Source organism: Phocoena sinus, chromosome X, assembly GCF_008692025.1.
Source record: "Phocoena sinus isolate mPhoSin1 chromosome X, mPhoSin1.pri, whole genome shotgun sequence".
Lineage (NCBI taxonomy): Eukaryota > Metazoa > Chordata > Mammalia > Artiodactyla > Phocoenidae > Phocoena > Phocoena sinus.
The window spans coordinates 64,001,875-64,023,228 of record NC_045784.1 but is presented as its reverse complement, the minus strand read 5'-3'; the positions used below and the strand labels follow the sequence as shown (position 1 = coordinate 64,023,228).

Genomic DNA, 21,354 nt, shown 5'->3' with positions numbered 1-21,354 from the left:
GGTATCAGGGTGATGGTGGCCTCATAGAATGAGTTTGGGAGTTCTCCTCCCTCTGCTATATTTTGGAAGAGTTTGAGAAGGACAGGTGTTAGCTCTTCTCTAAATGTTTGATAGAATTGACCTGTGAAGCCATCTGGTCCTGGGCTTTTGTTTGTTGGAAGATTTTTTTTTTTTTTAACATCTTTATTGGGGTATGATTGCTTTACAATGGTGTGTTAGTTTCTGCTTTATAACAAAGTGAATCAGCTATACATATACATATGCTCCCATGTGTCTTCCCTCTTGCGTCTCCCTCCCTCCCACTCTCCCCATCCCACCCCTCCAGGCTGTCCCAAAGCCCCGAGCTAAAATCCCTGTGCCTTGCGGCTGCTTCCCCCTAGCTATCTACCTTACTATGTTTCTTAGTATGTATATGTCCATGACTCTCTCTCGCCCTGTCAAAACTCACCCTTCCCCCTCCCCATATCCTCAAGTCCGTTCTCCAGTAGGTCTGCGCCTCTATTCCTGTCTTATCCCTAGGTTCTTCATGACATTTTTTCCCCTTAAATTCCATATATATGTGTTAGCATACGGTATTTGTCTTTTTCTTTCTGACTTACTTCACTCTGTATTACAGACTCTAGGTCTATCCATCTCATCACAAATAACTCAATTTCATTTCTTTTTAAGGCTGAGTAATATTCCATTGTGTATATATGCCACATCTTCTTTATCCATTCGTCCGATGATGGGTGCTTAGGTTCTTTCCATCTCCGGGCTATTGTAAATAGAGCTGCAATGAACATTTTGGTACATGACTCTTTTTGAATTTTGGTTTTCTCAGGGTATATGCCCAGTAGTGGGATTGCTGGGTCATATGGTAATTCTATTTGCAGTTTTTTAAGGAACCTCCATACTGTTCTCCATAGTGGCTGAACCAATTCACATTCCCACCAGCAGTGCAAGAGTGTCCCCTTTTCTCCACACCCTCTCCAGCATTTATTGTTTCTAGATTTTTTGATGATGGCCATTCTGACTGGTGTGAGATGATATCTCATTGTAGTTTTGATTTGCATTTCTCTAATGATTAATGATGTTGAGCATTCTTTCATGTGTTTGTTGGCATTCTTTATATCTTCTTTGGAGAAATGTCTGTTTAGGTCTTCTGCCCATTTTTGGATGGGGTTGTTTGTTTTTTTGTTATTGAGCTGCATGAGCTGCTTGTAAATTTTGGAGATTAATCCTTTGTCAGTTGCTTCATTTGCAAATGTTTTCTCCCATTCTGAGGGTTGTCTTTTGGTCTTGATTATGGTTTCCTTTGCTGTGCAAAAGCTTTGAAGTTTCATTAGGTCCCATTTGTTTATTTTTGTTTTTATTTCCATTACTCTAGGAGGTGGGTCAGAAAGGATCTTGCTGTGATTTATGTCATAGAGTGTTCTTCCTATGTTTTCCTCTAAGAGTTTGATAGTTTCTGGCCTTACATTTAGGTCTTTAATCCATTTTGAGCTTATTTTTGTGTATGGTGTTAGGGAGTGATCTAATCTCATACTTTTACATGTACCTGTCCAGTTTTCCCAGCACCATTTATTGAAGAGGCTGTCCTTTCTCCACTGTACATTCCTGCCTCCTTTATCAAAGATAAGGTGTCCATATGTGCGTGGGTTTATCTCTGGGCTTTCTATCCTGTTCCACTGATCTATCTTTCTGTTTTTGTGCCAGTACCATACTGTCTTGATTACTGTTGCTTTGTAGTATAGTCTGAAGTCAGGGAGCCTGATTCCTCCAGCTCCTTTTTTCGTTCTCAAGATTGCTTTGGCTATTCAGGGTCTTTTGTGTTTCCATACAAATTGCGAAATTTTTTGTCCTAGTTCTGTGAAAAATGCCAGTGGTAGTTTGATAGGGATTGCATTGAATCTGTAGATTGCTTTGGGTAGTAGAGTCATTTTCACAATGTTGATTCTTCCCATCCAAGAACATGGTATATCTCTCCATCTATTTGTATCATCTTTAATTTCTTTCATCAGTGTCTTATAATTTTCTGCATACAGGTCTTTCGTATCCTTAGGTAGGTTTATTCCTAGATATTTTATTCTTTTTGTTGCAGTGGTAAATGGGAGTGTTTTCTTGATTTCACTTTCAGATTTTTCATCATTAGTATATAGGAATGCCAGAGATTTCTGTGCATTAATTTTGTATCCTGCTACTTTACCAAATTCATTGATTAGCTCTAGTAGTTTTCTGGTAGCATCTTTAGGATTCTCTATGTATAGTATCATGTCATCTGCAAACAGTGACAGCTTTACTTCTTCTTGTCCAATTTGGATTCCTTTTATTTCCTTTTCTTCTCTGATTGCTGTGGCTAAAACTTCCAAAACTATGTTGAATAAGAGTGGTGAGAGTGGGCAACCTTGTCTTGTTCCTGATCTTAGTGGAAATCCTTTCAGTTTTTCACCATTGAGGATGATGTTTGCTGTGGGCTTGTCATATATGGCCTTTATTATGTTGAGGAAAGTTCCCTCTATGCCTACTTTCTGGAGGGTTTTTATCATAAATGGGTGTTGAATTTTGTTGAAAGCTTTCTCTGCATCTATTGAGATGATCATATGGTTTTTCTCCTTCAATTTGTTAATATGGTTTATCACATTGATAGATTTGCGTATATTGAAGAATCCTTGCATTCCTGGAATAAACCCCACTTGATCATGGTGTATTATCCTTTTAATGAGCTGTTGGATTCTGTTTGCTAGTATTTTGTTGAGGATTTTTGCATCTATGTTCATCAGTGATATTGGCCTGTAGTTTTCTTTCTTTGTGACATCCTTGTCTGGTTTTGGTATCAAGGTGATGGTGGCCTCGTAGAAGGAATTTGGGAGTGTTCCTCCCTCTGCTATATTTTGGAAGAGTTCGAGAAGGATAGGTTTTAGCTCTTCTCTAAACGTTTGATAGAATTCACCTGTGAAGCCATCTGGTCCTGGGCTTTTGTTTGTTGGAAGATTTTTAATCACAGTTTCAATATCAGTACTTGTGATTGGTCTGTTAATATTTTCTATTTCTTCCTGGTTCAGTCTCAGAAGGTTGTGCTTTTCTAAGAATTTGTCCATTTCTTCCAGGTTGTCCATTATATTGGCATATAGTTGCTTGCAGTAATCTCTCACGATCCTTTGTACTTCTGCAGTGTCAGCTGTTATTTCTCCTTTTTCATAACTAATTCTGTTGATTTGAGTCTTCTCCCTTTCTTCCTTGATGAGTCTGGCTAATGGTTTATGAATTTTGTTTATCTTCTCAAGGAAACAGTCTTTTAGTTTTATTAATCTTTGCTATTGTTTCATTTGTTTTTCATTTATTTCTGATCTGATCTATATGATTTCTTTCCTTCTGCTAACTTTGGTTTTTTTGTTTGGTTGCTTCTTTTTCTTTCTCTAATTGCTTTAGGTGTAAGGTTAGGTTGTTTATTTGAGATTTTTCTTATTTCTTGAGGTAGAATTGTATTGTTATAGACTTCTCTCTGAGAACTGCTTTTGTTGCATCCATAGGTTTTGGGTCGTCGTGTTTTCCTTGTCATTTGTTTCTAGGCATTTTTTCATTTCCGTATTGATTTCTTCAGTGATCTCTTGGTTATTTAGTAGCATATTGTTTAGCCTCCATGTGTTTGTATTTTTTAGTTTTTTCCTGCAATTGATATCTATTCTCATAGTGTTGTGGTCGGAAAAGGTACTTGATAAAATTTCAATTTCCTTAAATTTACCATGGCTTCATTTGTGACGCAAGATATTTGCAAATGAAACAACTGAAAAAGGATTAATCTCCAAAATATACAAGCAGCTCATGCAGCTCAATATCAAAAAAACAAACAACCCAATCCAAATATGGGCAGAAGACCTAAATAGACATTTCTCCAAAGAAGATATACAGGTTGTCAACAAACACATGAAACGATGCTCAACATCACTAATCATTACAGAAATGCAAGTCAAAACTATAATGAGGTATCACCTCACACTGGTCAGAATGGCCATCATCAAAAAATCTACAAACAATAAATGCTGGAGAGGGTGTGCAGAATTGGAAACTCTCTTGCACTAGTGGTGGGGATGAAAATTGATATAGCCACTATGCAGAACAGTATGGATGTTCCTTAAAAAGCTAAAAATAGAAGTACCATATGACGTGCAATCCCAGTCCTGGGCAAATACCCTGAGAAAACCATAATTCAAAAAGAGTCATGTACCACCACAATGTTCATTGCAGCTCTATTTACAATACTCAGGACATGGAAGCAACCTAAGTGTCCACTGACAGATGAATGGATAAAGAAGATGTGGCACATATATATAACGGAATATTACTCAGCCATAAAAAGAAATGAAATTGAGTTATTTGTAGTGAGTTGGATGGACCTAGAGTCTGTCATACAGAGTGAAGTAAGTCAGAAAGAGAAAAACAAATACCATATGCTAACACATATATATGGAATCTAAAGAAAAAAACAAGGTTATGAAGAACCTAGGGGCAGGACAGAAATAAAGACGCAGACCTACTAGAGCATGGACTTGAGGACACAGGGAGGGGGAAGGGTAAGATGGGACTAAGTGAGAGAGTAGCATTGACATATATACACTACCAAATGAAAAATAGATAACTAGTGGGAAGCAGCTGCATAGCACAGGGAGATCAGCTCGGTGCCTTATGACCACCTAGAGGGGTGGGATAGGGAGGATGGGAGGGAGACACAAGAGGGAGGGTATATGGGGATATATGCATACATGTAGCTGATTCACTTTTTTATACAGCAGAAACTAATGCAATATTGGAAAGCAATTAAAATCCAATAAAGATGTTTAAAAAATACACTAGAAGGAATCAATAGCAGAATAACTGAGTCAGAAGAACAGATAAGTGAGTTGGAAGATAGAATGGTGGAAATCACTGCCACAGAGCAGAATAATAAATGCAGAATGAAAAGAATTGAGGACAGTCTCAGAGACCTCTGGGACAACATTAAACACACCAACATTGAAATTATAGGGGTTCCAGAAAAAAAAGAAAAATAGAAAGGGTCTGACAAAATACTTGAAGAGATTATACTTGAAAACTTCCCTAACATGGGAAAGGAAATAGTAAGTCAAGTCCAGGAAGTGCAGAGAGTCCCATACAGGATAAACCCAAGGAGAAACATGCTGAGACACATTTTTTTTTTTCACGGTACGCGGGCCTCTCACTGCCGCGGCCTCTCCCGTTGTGGAGCACAGGCTCCGGATGCGCAGGCCCAGCAGCCACGGCTCATGGGCCCAGCCGCTCCACAGCACGCAGAATCCTCCCGGACTGGGGCACGAAACCATGCCCCCCGCATCGGCAGGCAGACTCCCAACCACTGCACCACCAGGGAAGCCCGCTGAGACACATATTAATCAAACTATCAAAGATTAAATACAAAGAAAAAATATTAAAAGAAGCAAGGGAAACCATCATATAACATACAAGGGAACACCCAGAACATTATCAGCTGATCTTTCAGCAGAAACTCTTCAGGCCAGAGAAGTGGCAGGATATATTTAAAGTGATGGAAAGGAAAAATCTACAACCAAGATTACTCTACCAGCAAGGATCTCATTCAGATTCAATGGAGAAATCAAAAGTTTTACAGACAAGCAAAAGCTAAGAGAATACAGCACCACCACACCAGATTTGCAACAAATGCTTAAAGAACTTCTCTAGTCAGGAAACACAAGTGAAAAAAAAGACCTACAAAAAGAAACCCAAAACAATTAAGAAAATGGTAATAGGAACAAACATATCGATAATTACCTTAAATGTAAATGGATTAAAGGCTCCAACCAAAAGGCACAGACTGGCTTAATGGATACAAAAACAAGACCTGTATATATGTTGTATATAAGAGACCCACTTCAGACCTCGGAACACATATAGACTGAAAGTGAGGGGATGGAAAAAGATATTCCATGCAAGTGGAAATCAAAAGCGAGTTGGAGTAGCAATACTTATATCAGACAAAATAGACTTCAAAATAAAGACTGTCACAAGAGACAAGGAAGGACATAACATAATGAACAAGGGATCAATCCAAGAAGAAGATATAAAAATGGTAAATATTTATGCACCCAACATAGGTGCACCTCAATACATAAGGCAAATGCTAATAGCCATAAAAGGAGAATTTGACAGTATCACAATAATAGTGGGGGACTTTAACTCTCCAATTACACCAATGGATAGATCATGCAGACAGAAAATTAATAAAGAAACACAAGCCTTAAATGACACATTAGACCAGATAGACTTAATTGATATTTCTGGGACATTCCATCCCAAAGCAGCAGAATACAGTTTCTTCTCAAGTGTGCATGGAACATTCTACAGGGTAGATCACATCTTGCGTCTCAAAGCAAGCAACAGTAATTTAAGAAAATTGAAATCATATCAAGCATCTTTTCCAACCACAATGTTATGACACTAGAAATCAATTACAGGAAAAAAAACTGTAGAAAACATAAACACATGGAGGCTAAACAATACATTACTAAATAATGAAGCGCTCACTGAAGCTATCAAAGAGGAAATCAAAAAATACCTAGAAACAAATGACAATGAAAACATGACAACCCAAAACCTATAGGATGCAGCAAAAGCAGTCCTAAGAAGGAAGTTTAAACCAATACAATCCTACCTCAAGAAACAAGAAAAATCTCAAAAAAATAACCTAACCTTAAACCTAAAGCAACTAGAGAAAGAAGACCAAACAAAACCCAAAGTTATTAGAAGGAAAGAAATCATAAAGATCATAGCAGAAATAAATGAAATAGAAGCAAAGATCAATAAAACTAAAAGCTGGGTCTTTGAGAAGATACACAAAATTGATAAACCTTTAGCTAGACTCATCAAGACAAAAAGGGAGATTTTAATTTCAATAAAATTAGAAATGAAACTAAATGAAATTAGAAACGAAATTAGAAACGAAAAAGAAGTTACAACTGACACCACAGAAATACAAAGGATCATAAGAGACTCTTACGGGCGACTATATGCCAATAAAATGGACAACCTGGGAGAAATGGACAAATTCTTAGAAATGTACAACCTTCCAATACTGAACCAGGAAGAAATAGAAAATATGAACAGACCAATCACAAGTAATGAAATTGAAGTGATTAGAAACCTTCCAACAAACAGAAGTCCAGGACCAGAGGGCTTCACCAGTGAATTTTATCAAACGTTTAGAGAAGAGCTAACACCTATCCTTCTCAATCTCTTCCAAAAAATTGCAGAGGGAGGAACATTCCCAAACTCATTCTACAAGGCCACCATCACCCTGATACTAGAACCAGACAAAGATATCCACACAAAAGAAAATTACAGGCCAATTGCACTGATGAACATAGATGCAAAAACTCTCAACATAACACTAGCAAAGAGAATCCAACAACACATTAAAAGGATCATACACCATGATCAAATGGGATTTATCTCAGGGATGCAAGGAATTTTTAATATTTGCAAATAAATCAGTGTGATACACCATACTAACAAATTGAAGAACAAAAACCATATGATCATCTCAATAGATGCAGAAAAAGCTTTTGACAACATTCAACACCCATTTATGATAAAAATTCTCCAGAACGTGGGCATACAGGAAACCTACCTCAACATAATAAAGGCTATGTATGACAAACCCACAGCAAACATTATTCTCAATGGTGAAAAACTGAAAGCATTTCCTCTAAAATCCGGAACAAGACAAGGGTCCCTACTTTTGCCACTATTATTCAACATAGTTTAGGAAGTCCTAGACATGGTAATTAGAGAAGAGAAAGAAAGAAAAGGAATCCAAATTGGCAAAGAAGAAGTCCAATTGTCACTGTTTGGAGATGACATGATACTATACATAGAAAATCCTAAAGATGCCACCAGAAAATTACTAAAGCTCATCAATGAAGCTGGTAAAGTTGCAGGATACAAAATTAATACACAGAATCTCTTGCAATCCTATACACTAACAACAAAAGATCAGAAACATAAATTAAGGAAACAATCCCATTTACCATTGCAATGAAAAGAATAAACTGCCTAGGAATAAACCTACCTAAGGAGACAAAAGGCATATATGCAGAAAAATAAAAGATACTGATGAAAGAAATCAAAGATGACACAAACAGAAGGAGAGTTATACAATGTTCTTGGATTGGAAAAATCAATATTGTGAAAATGACTATATTAACCAAAGCAATCTACAGATTCAATGCAATCCCTATCAAATTGCCAATGGCATTTTTCACAGAAATAGAACCAAAATTTTACAATTTGTATGGAAACAAAAAAGACCTCATATAGCAAAAGCAATCTTGAGAATAAAAAGAAAAAGAGCTGGAGGAATCAGGCTCCCTGACTTCAGACTATACTACAGAACTAGAGTAATCAAGACACTATGGTACTGACACAAAAACAGAAATACAGATCAATGCAAGAGGATAGAAAGTCCAGAGATAAACCCACGCATGTATGGTCACCTAATCTATGACATGGGAGGCAAGAATATATAATGGAGCAAAGACAGCCTCTTCAATAAGTGGTGCTATACAATGCAATCCCTATCAAACTACCACTGGCATTTTTTACAGAACTAGAACAAAAAATTTTACAATTTGTATGGAAACACAAAAGACCCTGAATAGCCAAAGCAATCTTGAGAACAAAAAACGGAGCTGGAGGAATCAGACTCCTTAACTTCAGACTATACTACAAAGCTACAGTAATCAAGACAGTATGGTACTGGCACAAAAACAGAAACATAGATCAATGGAACAGGATAGAAAGCCCAGAGATAAACCCACGCACATATGGTCAACTTATCTTTGATAAAGGAGGGAGGAATGTACAGTGGAGAAAGGATAGCCTCTTCAATAAGTGGTGCTGGGAAAACTGGACAGGTGTATGTAAAGGTATGAGATTAGATCACTCCCTAACACCATACACAAAAATAAGCTCAAAATGGATTAAAGACCTAAATGTAAGGCCAGAAACTATCAAACTCTTAGAGGAAAACATAGGCAGAACACTCTATGACATAAATCACAGCAAGATCCTTTTTGACCCACCTCCTACAGAAATGGAAATAAAAACAAAAATAAACAAATGGGACCTAATGAAACTTCAAAGCTTTTGCACAGCAAAGGAAACCATAAACAAGACCAAAAGACAACCCTCAGAATGGGAGAAAATATTTGCAAATGAAGCAACTGACAAAGGATTAATCTCCAAAATTTACAAGGAGCACATGCAGCTCAATAACAAAAAAACAAACAACCCAATCCAAAAATGGGCAGAAGACCTAAATAGACATTTCTCCAAAGAAGATATACAGACTGCAACAAACACATGAAAGAATGCTCAACATCATTAATCATTAGAGAAATGCAAATCAAAGCTACAATGAGGGGGCTTCCCTCGTGGCGCAGTGGTTGAGAGTCCACCTGCCGATGCAGGGGACACAGGTTCATGCCCCAGTCTGGGAGGATCCCACATGCCGTGGAGCGGCTGGGCCCGTGAGCCACGGCCGCTGAGCCTGCACGTCCAGAGCCTGTGCTCCGCAGCAGGAGAGGCCTGCGTACCGAAAAAAAAAAAAAAAAAAAAACACAATGAGATATCATCTCACACCAGTCAGAATGGCTGTCATCAAAAAATCTAGAAACAATAAATGCTGGAGAGGGTGTGGACAAAAGGGAACACTCTTGCACTGCTGGTGGGAATGTAAATTGGTACAGCCACTATGGAGAACAGTATGGATGTTTCTTAAAAAAACTACAAACAGAACTACCATATCACCCAGCAATCCCTCTACTGGGCATATACCCTGAGAAAACCATAATTCAAAAAGAGTCATGTACCAAAATGTTCATTGCAGCTCTATTTACAATAGCCAGGAGATGGAAACAACCTAAGTGTCCATCACTGGATGAACGGATAAAGAGGATGTGGCACATATATACAATGGAATATTACCCAGCCATAAAAAGAAACAAAATTGAGCTGTTTGTAATGAGGTGGATGAACCTAGAGTCTGTCATACAAAGTGAAGTGAAAGAGAAAGACAAATACCATATGCTAACACATATATATGGAACTTAACAAAAAAAAATGTCATGAAGAACCTAGGGGTAAGACAGGAATAAAGACACAGACCTACTAGAGAATGGACTTGAGGAAATGGGGAGGGCGAAGGGTAAGCTGTGACAAAGCAAGAGGGGGCATGGACATATATACACTACCAAACGTAAAATAGATAGCTAGTGGGAAGCAGCCGCATAGCACAGGGAGATCAGCTCGGTGCTTTGTGACCACCTAGAGGGGTGGGATTGGGAGGGTGGGAGGGAGGGAGATGCAAGAGGGAAGAGATATGGGAACATATGTATATGTATAACTGATTCACTTTGTTATAAAGCAGAAACTAACACACCATTGTAAACCAATTATACACCAATAAAGATGTAAAAAAAAAAAAAGTGGTGCTGGGAAAACTGGGCAGCTACATGTAAAAGAATGAAATTAGAACACTCCTTAATACCATACACAAAAATAAACTCAAAATGGATTAAAGACCTAAATGTAAGTCCAGACACTATAAAACTCTTAGAGCAAAACATAGGCAGAACACTCTTTGATATAAATTGCAGCAAGATTTTTTTTGACCCACCTCCTAGAGTAATGAGAATAAAAACAAAAATAAAGAAATGGGACCTAATTAAACTTAAAGCTTTTTCACAGCAAAGGAAACCATGAAAAAGACAAAATGACAACCCTCAGGATGGGAGAAAATATTTGCAAACGAAGCAACTGAAAAAGGATTAATCTCCCAAATATACAAACAGCTCATGCAGCTCAATTGCAAAAATACAAACAACCCAATCCAAGAATGGGTGGACGACCTAAATAGACATTTCTCTAAGGAAGACATACAGGTGGCCAACGAACAGATGAAGAAATGCTCAATATCACTAATTATTAGAGAAATGCAAATCAAAACCACAATGAGATATCACCTCACCCCAGTCAGAATGGCCATCATCACAAAATCTACAAACAACAAATGCTGGAGAGGGTGTGCAGAAAAGGGAACCCTCTTGCACTCTTGGTGGGAACGTAAATTGATAGAGCTACTATGGAAAGCAGTATGGAGGTTCCTTAAAAAGCTAAAAATATAACTACCATGTGACCCAGCAATCCCACTACTGGGCATATACCCTTAGAAAAACATAATTCAAGAAGATACATGCAGCCAGTGTTCATTGCAGCACTATTTACAATAACCGGGACATGGGAGAAAACTAAATGTCCATCAACAGAGAAATGGATAAAGAAGATGTGGTATACATATATACAATGGAATATTCCTCAGCCATAAAAAGGAATGAAATTGGGTCATTTGTAGAGACATGAATGGACCTAGAGGCTGTCATACAGAGTGAAGTAAGTCAGAAAGAGAAAAACAAATACCATATATTAACGCATATATGTGGAATCTGAAAAAATCGGTATAGACAATCTTATTTACAAAGCAGAAATAGATACAAAGTGGGGGGGTGAATTGGGAGATTGCGACTGACACATATATACTATTGATACTATGTATAAAATAGATAAATGATAACCTAGTGTATAGCACAGGGAACTCTACCTAGTGCTCTCTGCTGATCTAAATGGGAAGGAAATCCAAAAAAGAGGGGATGTATGTATACATATAGCTGATTCACTTTGCTGTACAGCAGAAACTAACAGTTTTAAAGCAACTATACTCCAATAAAAATTTAAAAAAACAAAAACAAAAAACCTGCTGTTGCAGTCCTCCTCCAGGCCTCTGGCTTTCTGTGGCCTCTGTTCTCTGGGGCTATCCTGTTTAGAACATAAGGAAATTGGCCCACTCCGAAACTGAATACAAAGGAGCAAGGCCCCTTCTTTGCTTAATGTCCCCTGGCCCAGACCTTCTGACCCTAAATATCCCTTTCTTTCTTTTCACTACCTGCAGGAGAACAGAGGCCCTGTGAGAGACCCTCGGGAGGAAGTGACACCCTAACTCCACCCACCATCTGCCCCCAATGCGCAGCAATTCCTATTTAAAAACTCAGTCCTTGACTCAAAGGGAGGTTTGTGAGCTCCTGCCAAGAGCTGTAAATATTTCAACATGCCTTGTTTCCTTGAATGTATATGACCTGGGATCTGGCCCCTCCTCTCCCTGGGCTCCTAGAGAATTGAGGAACAAAGAAAACATGGCCAGTCCTTAGCTACAGGATACCCGGGTAAAACTGCAGAAGAATACAGAGGAGAGATGGGGAAGAGATGGCGTGGGGAGGTGGAAGGTGGGGAGGAGAGGTTGATTCCTCTTCCAGAAATATTTAGAGAAAGGTATAGCAACTCACTTTCTAGGAGCTGGAAAAGGTTACTGGATGATGATGATAATAATAACAATACCAACCCCTTCACAATTTACAAATGTCTTTCACATACAGAATCTCATGTGACCCTTCATAGTCCTATAAAAGTAAATACTGTCAATTTCACCATGAAGATGAGAACACTGAAGGCTTGAAAGGTTATATGACTTATTCAGGCTAACCAACTAAAAAGAGATGGTTTCTCTGGCCCTGTTTTGGACCCAAGGACCATGACTCTGGGTAGAGTAAGACGGGTGGTTAGAAGAGTATGTCATGTATCACAAGACTGAGACTTTTGTTTACTAAACCCTTTCTTGGTCCTCTCTTTTTATCCCTTAGTCATAAGGATGCCCTGAGGCTACAGGAATGGAAAACTCTGCAGCAGTCTTCCTTGGTAGCTGCGCTCCTCCCATCTTTAGTATGTATTAGGTGATATCTAAAGGCAGGAGTTCTGGTCTCATACTCTCTGGGTTCACATCTTGGCTCTGCTATTATTTGCTATATGAGCTAAGCAAGCTACTTAACTTCTGTGCATCTTTATCTGTGAAATGGAGGAAATAATAGTACCTAACTCATAGAGTTGTTCAGAATTTAAATGGGTTGGTACATGTAAAGTGCTTAACATAATGCCTAGCACAGAATTAATTGCTAAATGCTAAATAAATGTTAGCAATTTCTGTTGTTATTATTACTATTATTATTACTATTAGGGTGCTTGATGGAAGTAAGAAGCTAAATGTCAAAGAAATAACACTGTGGAAGAGCAGCTATCACTAGGCTGTATGCTTTGTGTCTTTTCCCCATAATAGGGAAAGCTTACAGGGAGTCATCTCCCTACTTCTACCCAGTCCTCTTGGGATCAGTGGCAACCCCACATGAGGGGCGTGGGTGATGAACAGAAGAAGAGTTCTTTTCTTTGTGAGAAGCTCAGTTACCTAAACAAGTGACTGAACTTGTGACCTGAGTCTCATAGGCACCATGTTTTAAGCAACTGTGCTAATTGGCCCAGACAGACATCACACACCCAGCTATACACATGTACACACAGGTCTGGACACATGGGTGTATGCACATACCCTTCCAGCCTGGGTAAGAAGGTGGGTGGACAGATCCACAGGATAAATTAGACAAGGAGACTGTGTGGGGACTGCTAGTTTAGTGACATTTCCTTTCCTTTTTTCCCTTTAGCTGCATGGAAGCAGGGAAGCAACTAACCTGGGAGTTTCACTTCCTCCCTCTCCATCCTCACTGAAAGCACTTTTGACTCTAGTTAGGACATGGGTGTCTGTCTCCTCCCGCCTTCGACTCCTCTACAATCAATTCTGCAGTATTTTTTGGCAAGAAGAGAGATGATAGGGGCTCAAAATAGAATGAAGAGTTCTATTCTATCGAGAACTGCTGAAGCTACTGAAAACCCATCTGAAGTCTCTGGAAGTTCAGTTGGCTGAGGAATTGAGGGACAACAATAGTGAGGATTTGAAGAGGAAGGGTGCAACTGACCAGGACATTTGTTGAATACTATTGAGTAAGACCTGCTACAATGCTATCTCTTTGACTGGGGTCCTGGGGCTGTGAAAAAAGGAGGTGTGGAAATGATGAAAAGGTTTCACAGCAGCTATCTTACTGCAAAAATCCAGAGGTGATAGCTTCTACACTCTTGAGTGCTTCACAGGAAGTCACCCTTCCCCAAGAAAGTGGAGAATAAGAGAGGAGAAAGGGGAAAAGGGAAAAGATACTTCCACAGGATGTGTGGGAATGGGCCTGAGATCCAGTCTGGAGTGAGGCCTGTACAACATCCTAACCCCAGTTGTTCCTCTAATTGAATGAGGGAAAGAAGAGAGAACAATGCTGGGAGCAAAGGGATGGCGTATGAGCAGAAGTATTACAAATGCACTGTGAAAATAGGAGGAGCCAAGAAAATGTGTGGTTGGGACAGCCAGTTTTAGCCCTTCTTCTACCAACCCCAGAAACAAGCAAACAAGAGAACAGAGAAAGACAAGACTTCCAGGGTGAAGAAACATGTACTTCCTCAAGCCACCCAAGCAGGCCACATTCCCTACCCACAAAATAAGCGCCAAGTGATTTCACACTAGTAATCATTAGTACCTTGACTTCAAGGCAAATGATTAGACATCCCTAGGCTTAGTCCTCTGTCACCCTTAAACCAGGAGAGGGCTGGAGTATTCTAAACCCTCTTCCCAATAACCTTTGAATACCAAGAGGGATGCAGGATAAGGAGAGGATGGAAGCAGAAAGAAACTTACAATAAATGTTTCCAAGCCCCACTGTTGGGGAGTTGCAAAGAGTCCATGCCAAGAGGTACAATCCAGGCTGGCCATATTCTCTCCATCACTCTTACCTAACAAGTTTCCCAATCTGGGCCCTTTGCACTAGTCCCCCACAACCCCTACAGAAGCTTCTGTTACATTAAACCTAATTCTGTAAACAGATGAGAAAAGATGTTTTTCAGATAGAATACTCATAATCCATGGCTTGAGGTGTAGAGTGTGTATGTGTGTGTGTGTGTGTGTGTGTGTGTGTGTGTGTGTGTGTGTGTGTGTTTTATGAATAAAGCTTTTTCTCTAAGGTTTACTCATTCAATTCCAGGTGAAATAATTCCTTTCAAAACAGGAAATCCCACTCCATCTTTCACACAATCTGAAAAGAATAAATGATGCTTTCAAAATGTAATAAAACAAAAAGATGTTGATGGGAAAGGCAGTATACCCTCCTGGGAAACTGGTCTGCTCAAAAGGTCCAGATGACATCCTTTATATATTTCTGTAAATGTTGATAGTCCATCTGTTTGTTTACTCTTCATGGCACTGCAGGAAATATTCCCAAAGCAAGTATAAATTCAGGGAAAAGGAGAGAGAGCTCTGTGCCTGCTACTTCAGTAGCCACACTCTCAGCTAAGCCCTGAGTGAAGCTGAAGTTGCCCAGAAATTGTGGATACTCAATATGGCCTTCTCTAGGATGGCAAGCAGCAGCCCTCTCATACCCACTACAAGGCAGCAGCCCTTAGCCAGCTATAAAGATGCCCTGTCTGAAGCCCCCTGAAGGAAAACATCATATTGCACTTAGGAATCTTGGTTTACTCTTCTATCCTGAAGTAACAGAAAACCAAGATCATACTAATCATTTCTGAGAAATGAGAATGAGCTGTGGAAAATTAAGTTTCAGGAGAGGGGTCCAAACTGAGGCTTAAGGGAATGCTTGCAGTTTAATGCTTTTTAGAAACAGGCTCAAATGCTGGGAAACAGCAGCATACAGAACTACTCTGCTAGCCTGCAGAAGGCCAAGTTGAGGGAATTCTCTTGGAGGCCCAATTCTATGCTAAGCTGGACATTCTGGGAGAAGCATTGTGGATCTGAAGTTGCCTTTACACACTGGGTTAAAAAAAAGTGGGTCTTTTCAACCACATCAGTACATATGAGTTAGCCCCATAGTCTTTTAATACACATGGAGAAATGATGTCTACATGGTTTTTCATTGCTTTCCCAATCTCCTCCCAACCCATCCACACCCTCATTCAGGCAGATTAACATGTTTCCATTTGTCTGAATGAGTCAAAATTTATGCCAAGTGAATAGTAAAGAATAAAATATCACATAATTTTAGAAGGATAGAACAGCAGAGCTAAGAAGTTTATCTAGTCAAACCCTTTCACTTTACAGATAGATAAACTCAGGTACAGAGAGGTAAAGTGCCTGCTCAAAGTCACAGAGTAAGTCAGGGGCACAAGTTGTCTAGCTCCTAGTCACTGCCTAGTTAGTATTACTGAGATCACCAGCCCATTGGGATCCATATTTAGACTTAGAATGAGCACTCGAGGCTACTGGACAGTGAGCTAGGGATCCAACTTCAATTGGCTACTCCAGCTCAAACAAGCATCCCCCTGGTTGGCTTCCAAGTACCCCAACCTCTCCTCCTCATCCCCTCCAGTATGAGTCAAGGTCTCAGTTTGGGACCCAGCTTGGTTGGAGAGGAGTCAGAGGAGTGACTTGAAAGATGCCTGGCCAATGGCCCTGTGACCCAAAGCGCCATAGCAGGCTCTGAGCCAACCTTCTCTGGACAGTAAGCAAAAGCCTTCAGCCAAAGGCAAGACATTGGCAGATTTGCTCAAAAGACGCCTGGCTCTCAAAGTCAGCAATTTAGTTGTCAGCCCAGTGAGACACTGAACTAAGCAATGAAAGCCCCTAAAATGGGGAAGAGAAAGATAGCTTAAACTGTCCCTGGCCCCATCTATCTTTGGGACTCTTTGCCCAAAGGCAGATTGTATCATTTATCCCATGCCTAGAAAATTATGTCTCCATCAGAGTGGCCCATGAGCCTGAACTATCTTGTGCCCAATAATGAACCTTCCTGACCATTATTACCCCTTTCCCCAGGTGGTGAGAGACACAGCCCCACCCTCCTCACCTGGGAGCCTACAAGGGTCATGCTTATAAACTGCCCAGGAAAAGATGCCTCCCATCATATATTATGGCTCAGTGCTAGACTGGCAGTCAAGGTGGAAAGTGCAGGGTACTGGGTTTACTCTGGAGCACGTTCAAAAAGACCTAAGCTTGGAGACAATGTTAAAAACTCTGACTTGTTCCGCCTTGTCTTCTGGACCCCCAACCCTAACCTTGCCCCAGCTCCAACTCATTTAGGGTTCCAGTAATGACCTGAGGCCTGCAATCAATGCTACCTTGCTCTTTCTTTCCTCCAAAATGCTTCCCTCTCATACCAGGAAGCCATGATATACTTTCCACCGAATTGTTGGGTTGCCCATGTCCTGTTTGCTGCTTGGTCTGGGTTGGGGGAATTCCCAAATTTCCCACAAACTCTACAAAAGTATAGGCTCATTTCTCTCTTGATTTTTTCCATTTTTCCTTAAATCGGACCTTGGTCACTTGCCTCCATCTCAAGAACCTTTTGTCTGCCAGTCATCCCAGGCCTAAGGCCCAGGGAAAGTTGGTTTCCTTTTCAAAATGGGTGAAGAGAAAGGACAAGATACATTGCCACCATAGAATTGTATGCACCACAGAGTTCACAAAGACTGGACATTGCATGCTCTAGAATGGCCTGCATTCCACTTCCCTTCTACTCTCCATGGCTTTTTCACATGACCAGAGACTCCTCTGATGTGGAGTTAGCTCCCAGACATCAAAACAACCTTTCTCTGGGGCACACTCACAATAGTCCCAGTCATCTGCAGAGCCTTATACCCATTAAGCCAATCAGCATAGCTTTAGGACTGTGAAGATATTAGGCCTAGCCAAAGAGAATTTGGGTTGTGGGGTGCCTCCAAATATTAAATTCATAGATTTCTAGAGATGTAAGCCGTGTCAGACATTAATAGAAATGGACAATGCACCAACCTCCTTGACTGTGGGAGTGTATATTCTATGTTCCTCAGAATGGCTATTGGGCAAACACTGGCTGACAAATATCTTAGCAAGCTTCTACTGGCTTATTCTATCCCTTTGAGACACCAGTGCTGTGGCATAGGTAGCTGAGAAATTTTGAGTAAACTGCAGGAAGTGTGTGGAGACAGAGGCACATTTGGAATCTCAGGACCTGAATGGTTGCTTGGCAAAGCTGAGGGGCTCAAAAAAGGTAGTGGTGAGGATGAGATTTTCTAGGAACTCAGGAGTGTAGTGGGGTGTTCTTGACTTTTTTAAAATAAAAACTGAGGTGTTTCCCAAAGTCTCCAGTATCAAAAATAACTTTCATGAATTCAAGACACATACAGCAAGGACCCAAGCCAAAGTAGTCTGTGACCCTGGGGACATACCAAATTCCTCTCTGTCCTTTCCTGACTTATACTCACCATAACTTAAACTGGTAACCCCAGCCCCTCAATGCATCTAGTCTGTGTCAGAACACACACCAGCCACACCTCTGCACAGCTCACTGCTACCCCCCCTTCCCAGCTGCACTGTGAGGTCTTGACCGGAAAGTCTCAGCCAGCCCTCCCCCTGAGTCCCCTATGATCACCTACTTTGAAGTTTGTTCCCCAGCAGTGAACCTCTTCCTGGTAAAATAGTGGTTTTTCCAAGTTTTATTACACACTCCTAAGGCCCCAGCTCTAGGCCTGCTCACATCACATGAATGCCAGGGCCTAGCTTCAGCCCATCCCCCATTACCTCCCATGAAGTTTTACCCAGACTTTGCCACTGACCCCGAAGGCCAACAGCCTGCCTTTAACCACAGGGCAATGCTCAGCAGGTGCCCTCCAAGGTAACCTAGGCAACAGCCAGAGGCCCTACACTGGCTTCCTTCCCAAGAGCCCCTGAACTGCATCAAAGCAGGGAAAATGTAGTCCCAGGGGTGAGTGTGACAGTGACCTTCCGCCCAAATGTTGTTCCACACAGTCAGGGACCCCCTCCACTCAGGCGTCAACGCAGCCTGGGCAGTCCTGAGATTGCCTTGGACAGCCATTGCCGCACACTTGAACTTTCAAGTGGGGCCCGCACACTAGAACGCCGATGGATCACAAGGTCAGAGGCACCAAGAGTCCCAAAACCTCTTAAAGGGCAGCCTAACAAACTAAAAAAAGAAAAAAGAGAGTCCTTGGTTGAGAGCCTAGGAGAGGCCCTCTAAAGGCTCAGGGAATCCACAGGTGGATGCCCCCAGAATTCAAGGTTTCTATTCACTAAATGATCCCCAAGCTCCCTCAAAGAGCAGCAGAAGTACGTGTTTGGGGGTGGAGAGAGGAGGGAACCCTTCAGTCCCAGGGCAACACTTATTCTGAGCTGCGTTTTAAAAAGCCACGTATTCTAAGCTGCAAACTTGCGGCGGGTCTCCAGTGGAGCTGTCCTGAGGAACCACAAGAGGGAGTGAGCCTTGAGGAAGACGGCATCCCAAGCCCCTCGGCTCGCTCCCGAGACTCCTCATGAGAACGGCTGAGGGGCTTCGCCGGCGGCTTGCTGAGAAAGCGGGATGGCTACTTTGACTTCTCCAAGTCCACAGGCAGGCTCAACGGGAGGAGCGCACAAGCCTGTGGTCCTGTGGCCGCGGGCCTGAAGAGCGAGAGCTATGCCCCCAGCCCTGCTTGTCTTAGGGAAGAAGACCAAGTCAGCACCACACGAAGGCAGGAGGGGTGGAGGCCGGCATTCCGGCTAAAGACTAACGAGGCACCCAGCGGATAGCGGAGAGGCGCGGGGCGCCAGGCAGGGCAAGGCTGAGATTGGGGGCGGTGCGAAGTGAGCCTCAGGGCCCAGTCTGCCAGCCGCCTCACGCCTCTCTGGCGGGAGACCGCGGAGACTGCCTCCCTGCCTGCTTTGGGGTTCAGCTCAGAGGGCACAGAGATCCGCTCGCTCCCTCAGAGTGGCAGAGGACGGCCGGGCCCGGTTGGGCCGTAACCACGGCGGGCAAATAGACGCGCGCACACCCCCCACTCGCACTCCTTCCCTCCCTTCCTCTCTCTCCTGCAGATACACACGCCTGCCATGTGTTAGAGTCTTCGCTCAGTCACAAGGATTCCTAAAGTGTTTTTGACAGAAAACACCTCCGCTCCCCGTACAGGAACAGGGGCTGCTGCGGAGATCTGCGGTACAGTGTTTCTCTCAAAGTCCTCCCAACTTCCAAACTCTCTCCTCTCCCCATGTCTTCGCACTCCGCCCCCCCCACAACAAAAAACAAAAAAACCACAACATTCTGCAAATATTTTCCCCCAGTACACACGCTCAGAGTACTTTAAATAAACCCGAAAGGTGCGTCTGGATATGTCCCAGAGCAAAAAATTCATTCCTTGCGTATGATCAACGAAGGTCCCAGGTCCCACCCCCGGGACTTCTTGCGTCTAGTCTCCACAGCCGAGGCTGCCCAGAGCCCGGCAACCGGCGCTCTAGCAGCGCCACGGGCAAGGGGCAAGGGGGAGGAGTCCAAGCGGCGCGCTAGAGGGGTGCCTCGGACCAGGAGGTATAGGATCGGCGGCAGCCGGAGCGGACACCCTTGCCTAGAATGCCAGGTGGGGCGCGCGGAGCCGCTCACCTGCTTGGAACTCCACTTGGCGATTTTTCTCTCTTTCCTCCTGCAGCAACATGGAGTAGAGAATCCCGAAGGAGTTCTGGATGCCAAAGATGGAGCCGTTGCACCAGGTGGCAGCGAAGACCACCATCCAGCCGAAGCCACCTTCGGGGGGCTGGAAGCCGCGCGCGGTGCCGCGGGTCTCCACGGTGGGCGTGGGCTCGGGTTCGCGCACCGGTTCAGGCTCAAACTCCAGCTCTGGCAGTGGTGCAGGGTCCGGTAAAGGCTGGGGCTCCGGCTGGGGCTCTGGCTGGGGCTCGGGTGGGGGTACTGGCACGGGCTCGGGCTCCGGCTCCGGCTCTGGCTCGGGGCTACCCACCCGCTCCTGCTGTTCCTGGTCTGCCTCCCGCCAGGGCCCCTTAGCTTCCTCGCTCGCCGGGCTTTGCAGCGCCATCGCGGCCGGGGGACTGTGGCTTCTCGGGCCGGAGGAGCCGCTGTGTGGCTGGTACTTGTTTCTGCTGCTGCTGCTCCAAGCGCTGCTACTGCTGCCTCCTCCTCCCGGCTCCGCGCCCCAGCTGGCCAGCCTGTCCCAAGACAGACAGTCCCTCGAGCCCTCTCCTCCTCCTCCCCCATCCCCCCTCCTCCTCTCCCCATGTCATCTCTCTCCTCCCCCTCCTCCTCCTCTCCCTTCCCCCCAACCTCTTCCTCCCTCAACAGGCAGCCGCTACAGCCTCTCTCTTCTCCCCAGCCCTTCCTCCTCCTCATACTCGCCTACCTACTCAATCCGCAGCTGTCTCCCTCAACTCCCTTTCCAAACTACTGAATTCTTTTCTCCTTGTCCAGAAGACCAGTAGAGGGATAGTTAAAATGGAAAAACGAGAGCATAAACTATCCTGTTCCTCTGCCCTCTCCTCCCTGCAGGCTCCAAACGAGCATTGATCAACCCAGAACCCCCAGGGAAGACCCCGCCTGT

At 42.8% G+C, this 21,354-nt stretch overlaps 1 protein-coding gene across 2 annotated transcripts in view; it reads right to left on the bottom strand.

Moving 5' to 3' along the window:
• Positions 1-21,029, bottom strand: part of SLC16A2 (solute carrier family 16 member 2) — a 121,829-nt gene extending 100,800 nt beyond the window's left edge. Inside the window, exon 1 of one of the 2 annotated variants that reach the window (XM_032620636.1) lies at positions 20,406-21,029. In XM_032620636.1, the coding sequence (XP_032476527.1) occupies positions 20,406-20,835 (430 nt within the window). In that variant the 5' untranslated portion in view covers positions 20,836-21,029. The remainder of the gene's footprint in view (positions 1-20,405) is intronic. The other variant, XM_032620637.1, reaches the window with a different exon arrangement.
• Between the last annotated feature and the right edge of the window lie 325 nt (positions 21,030-21,354).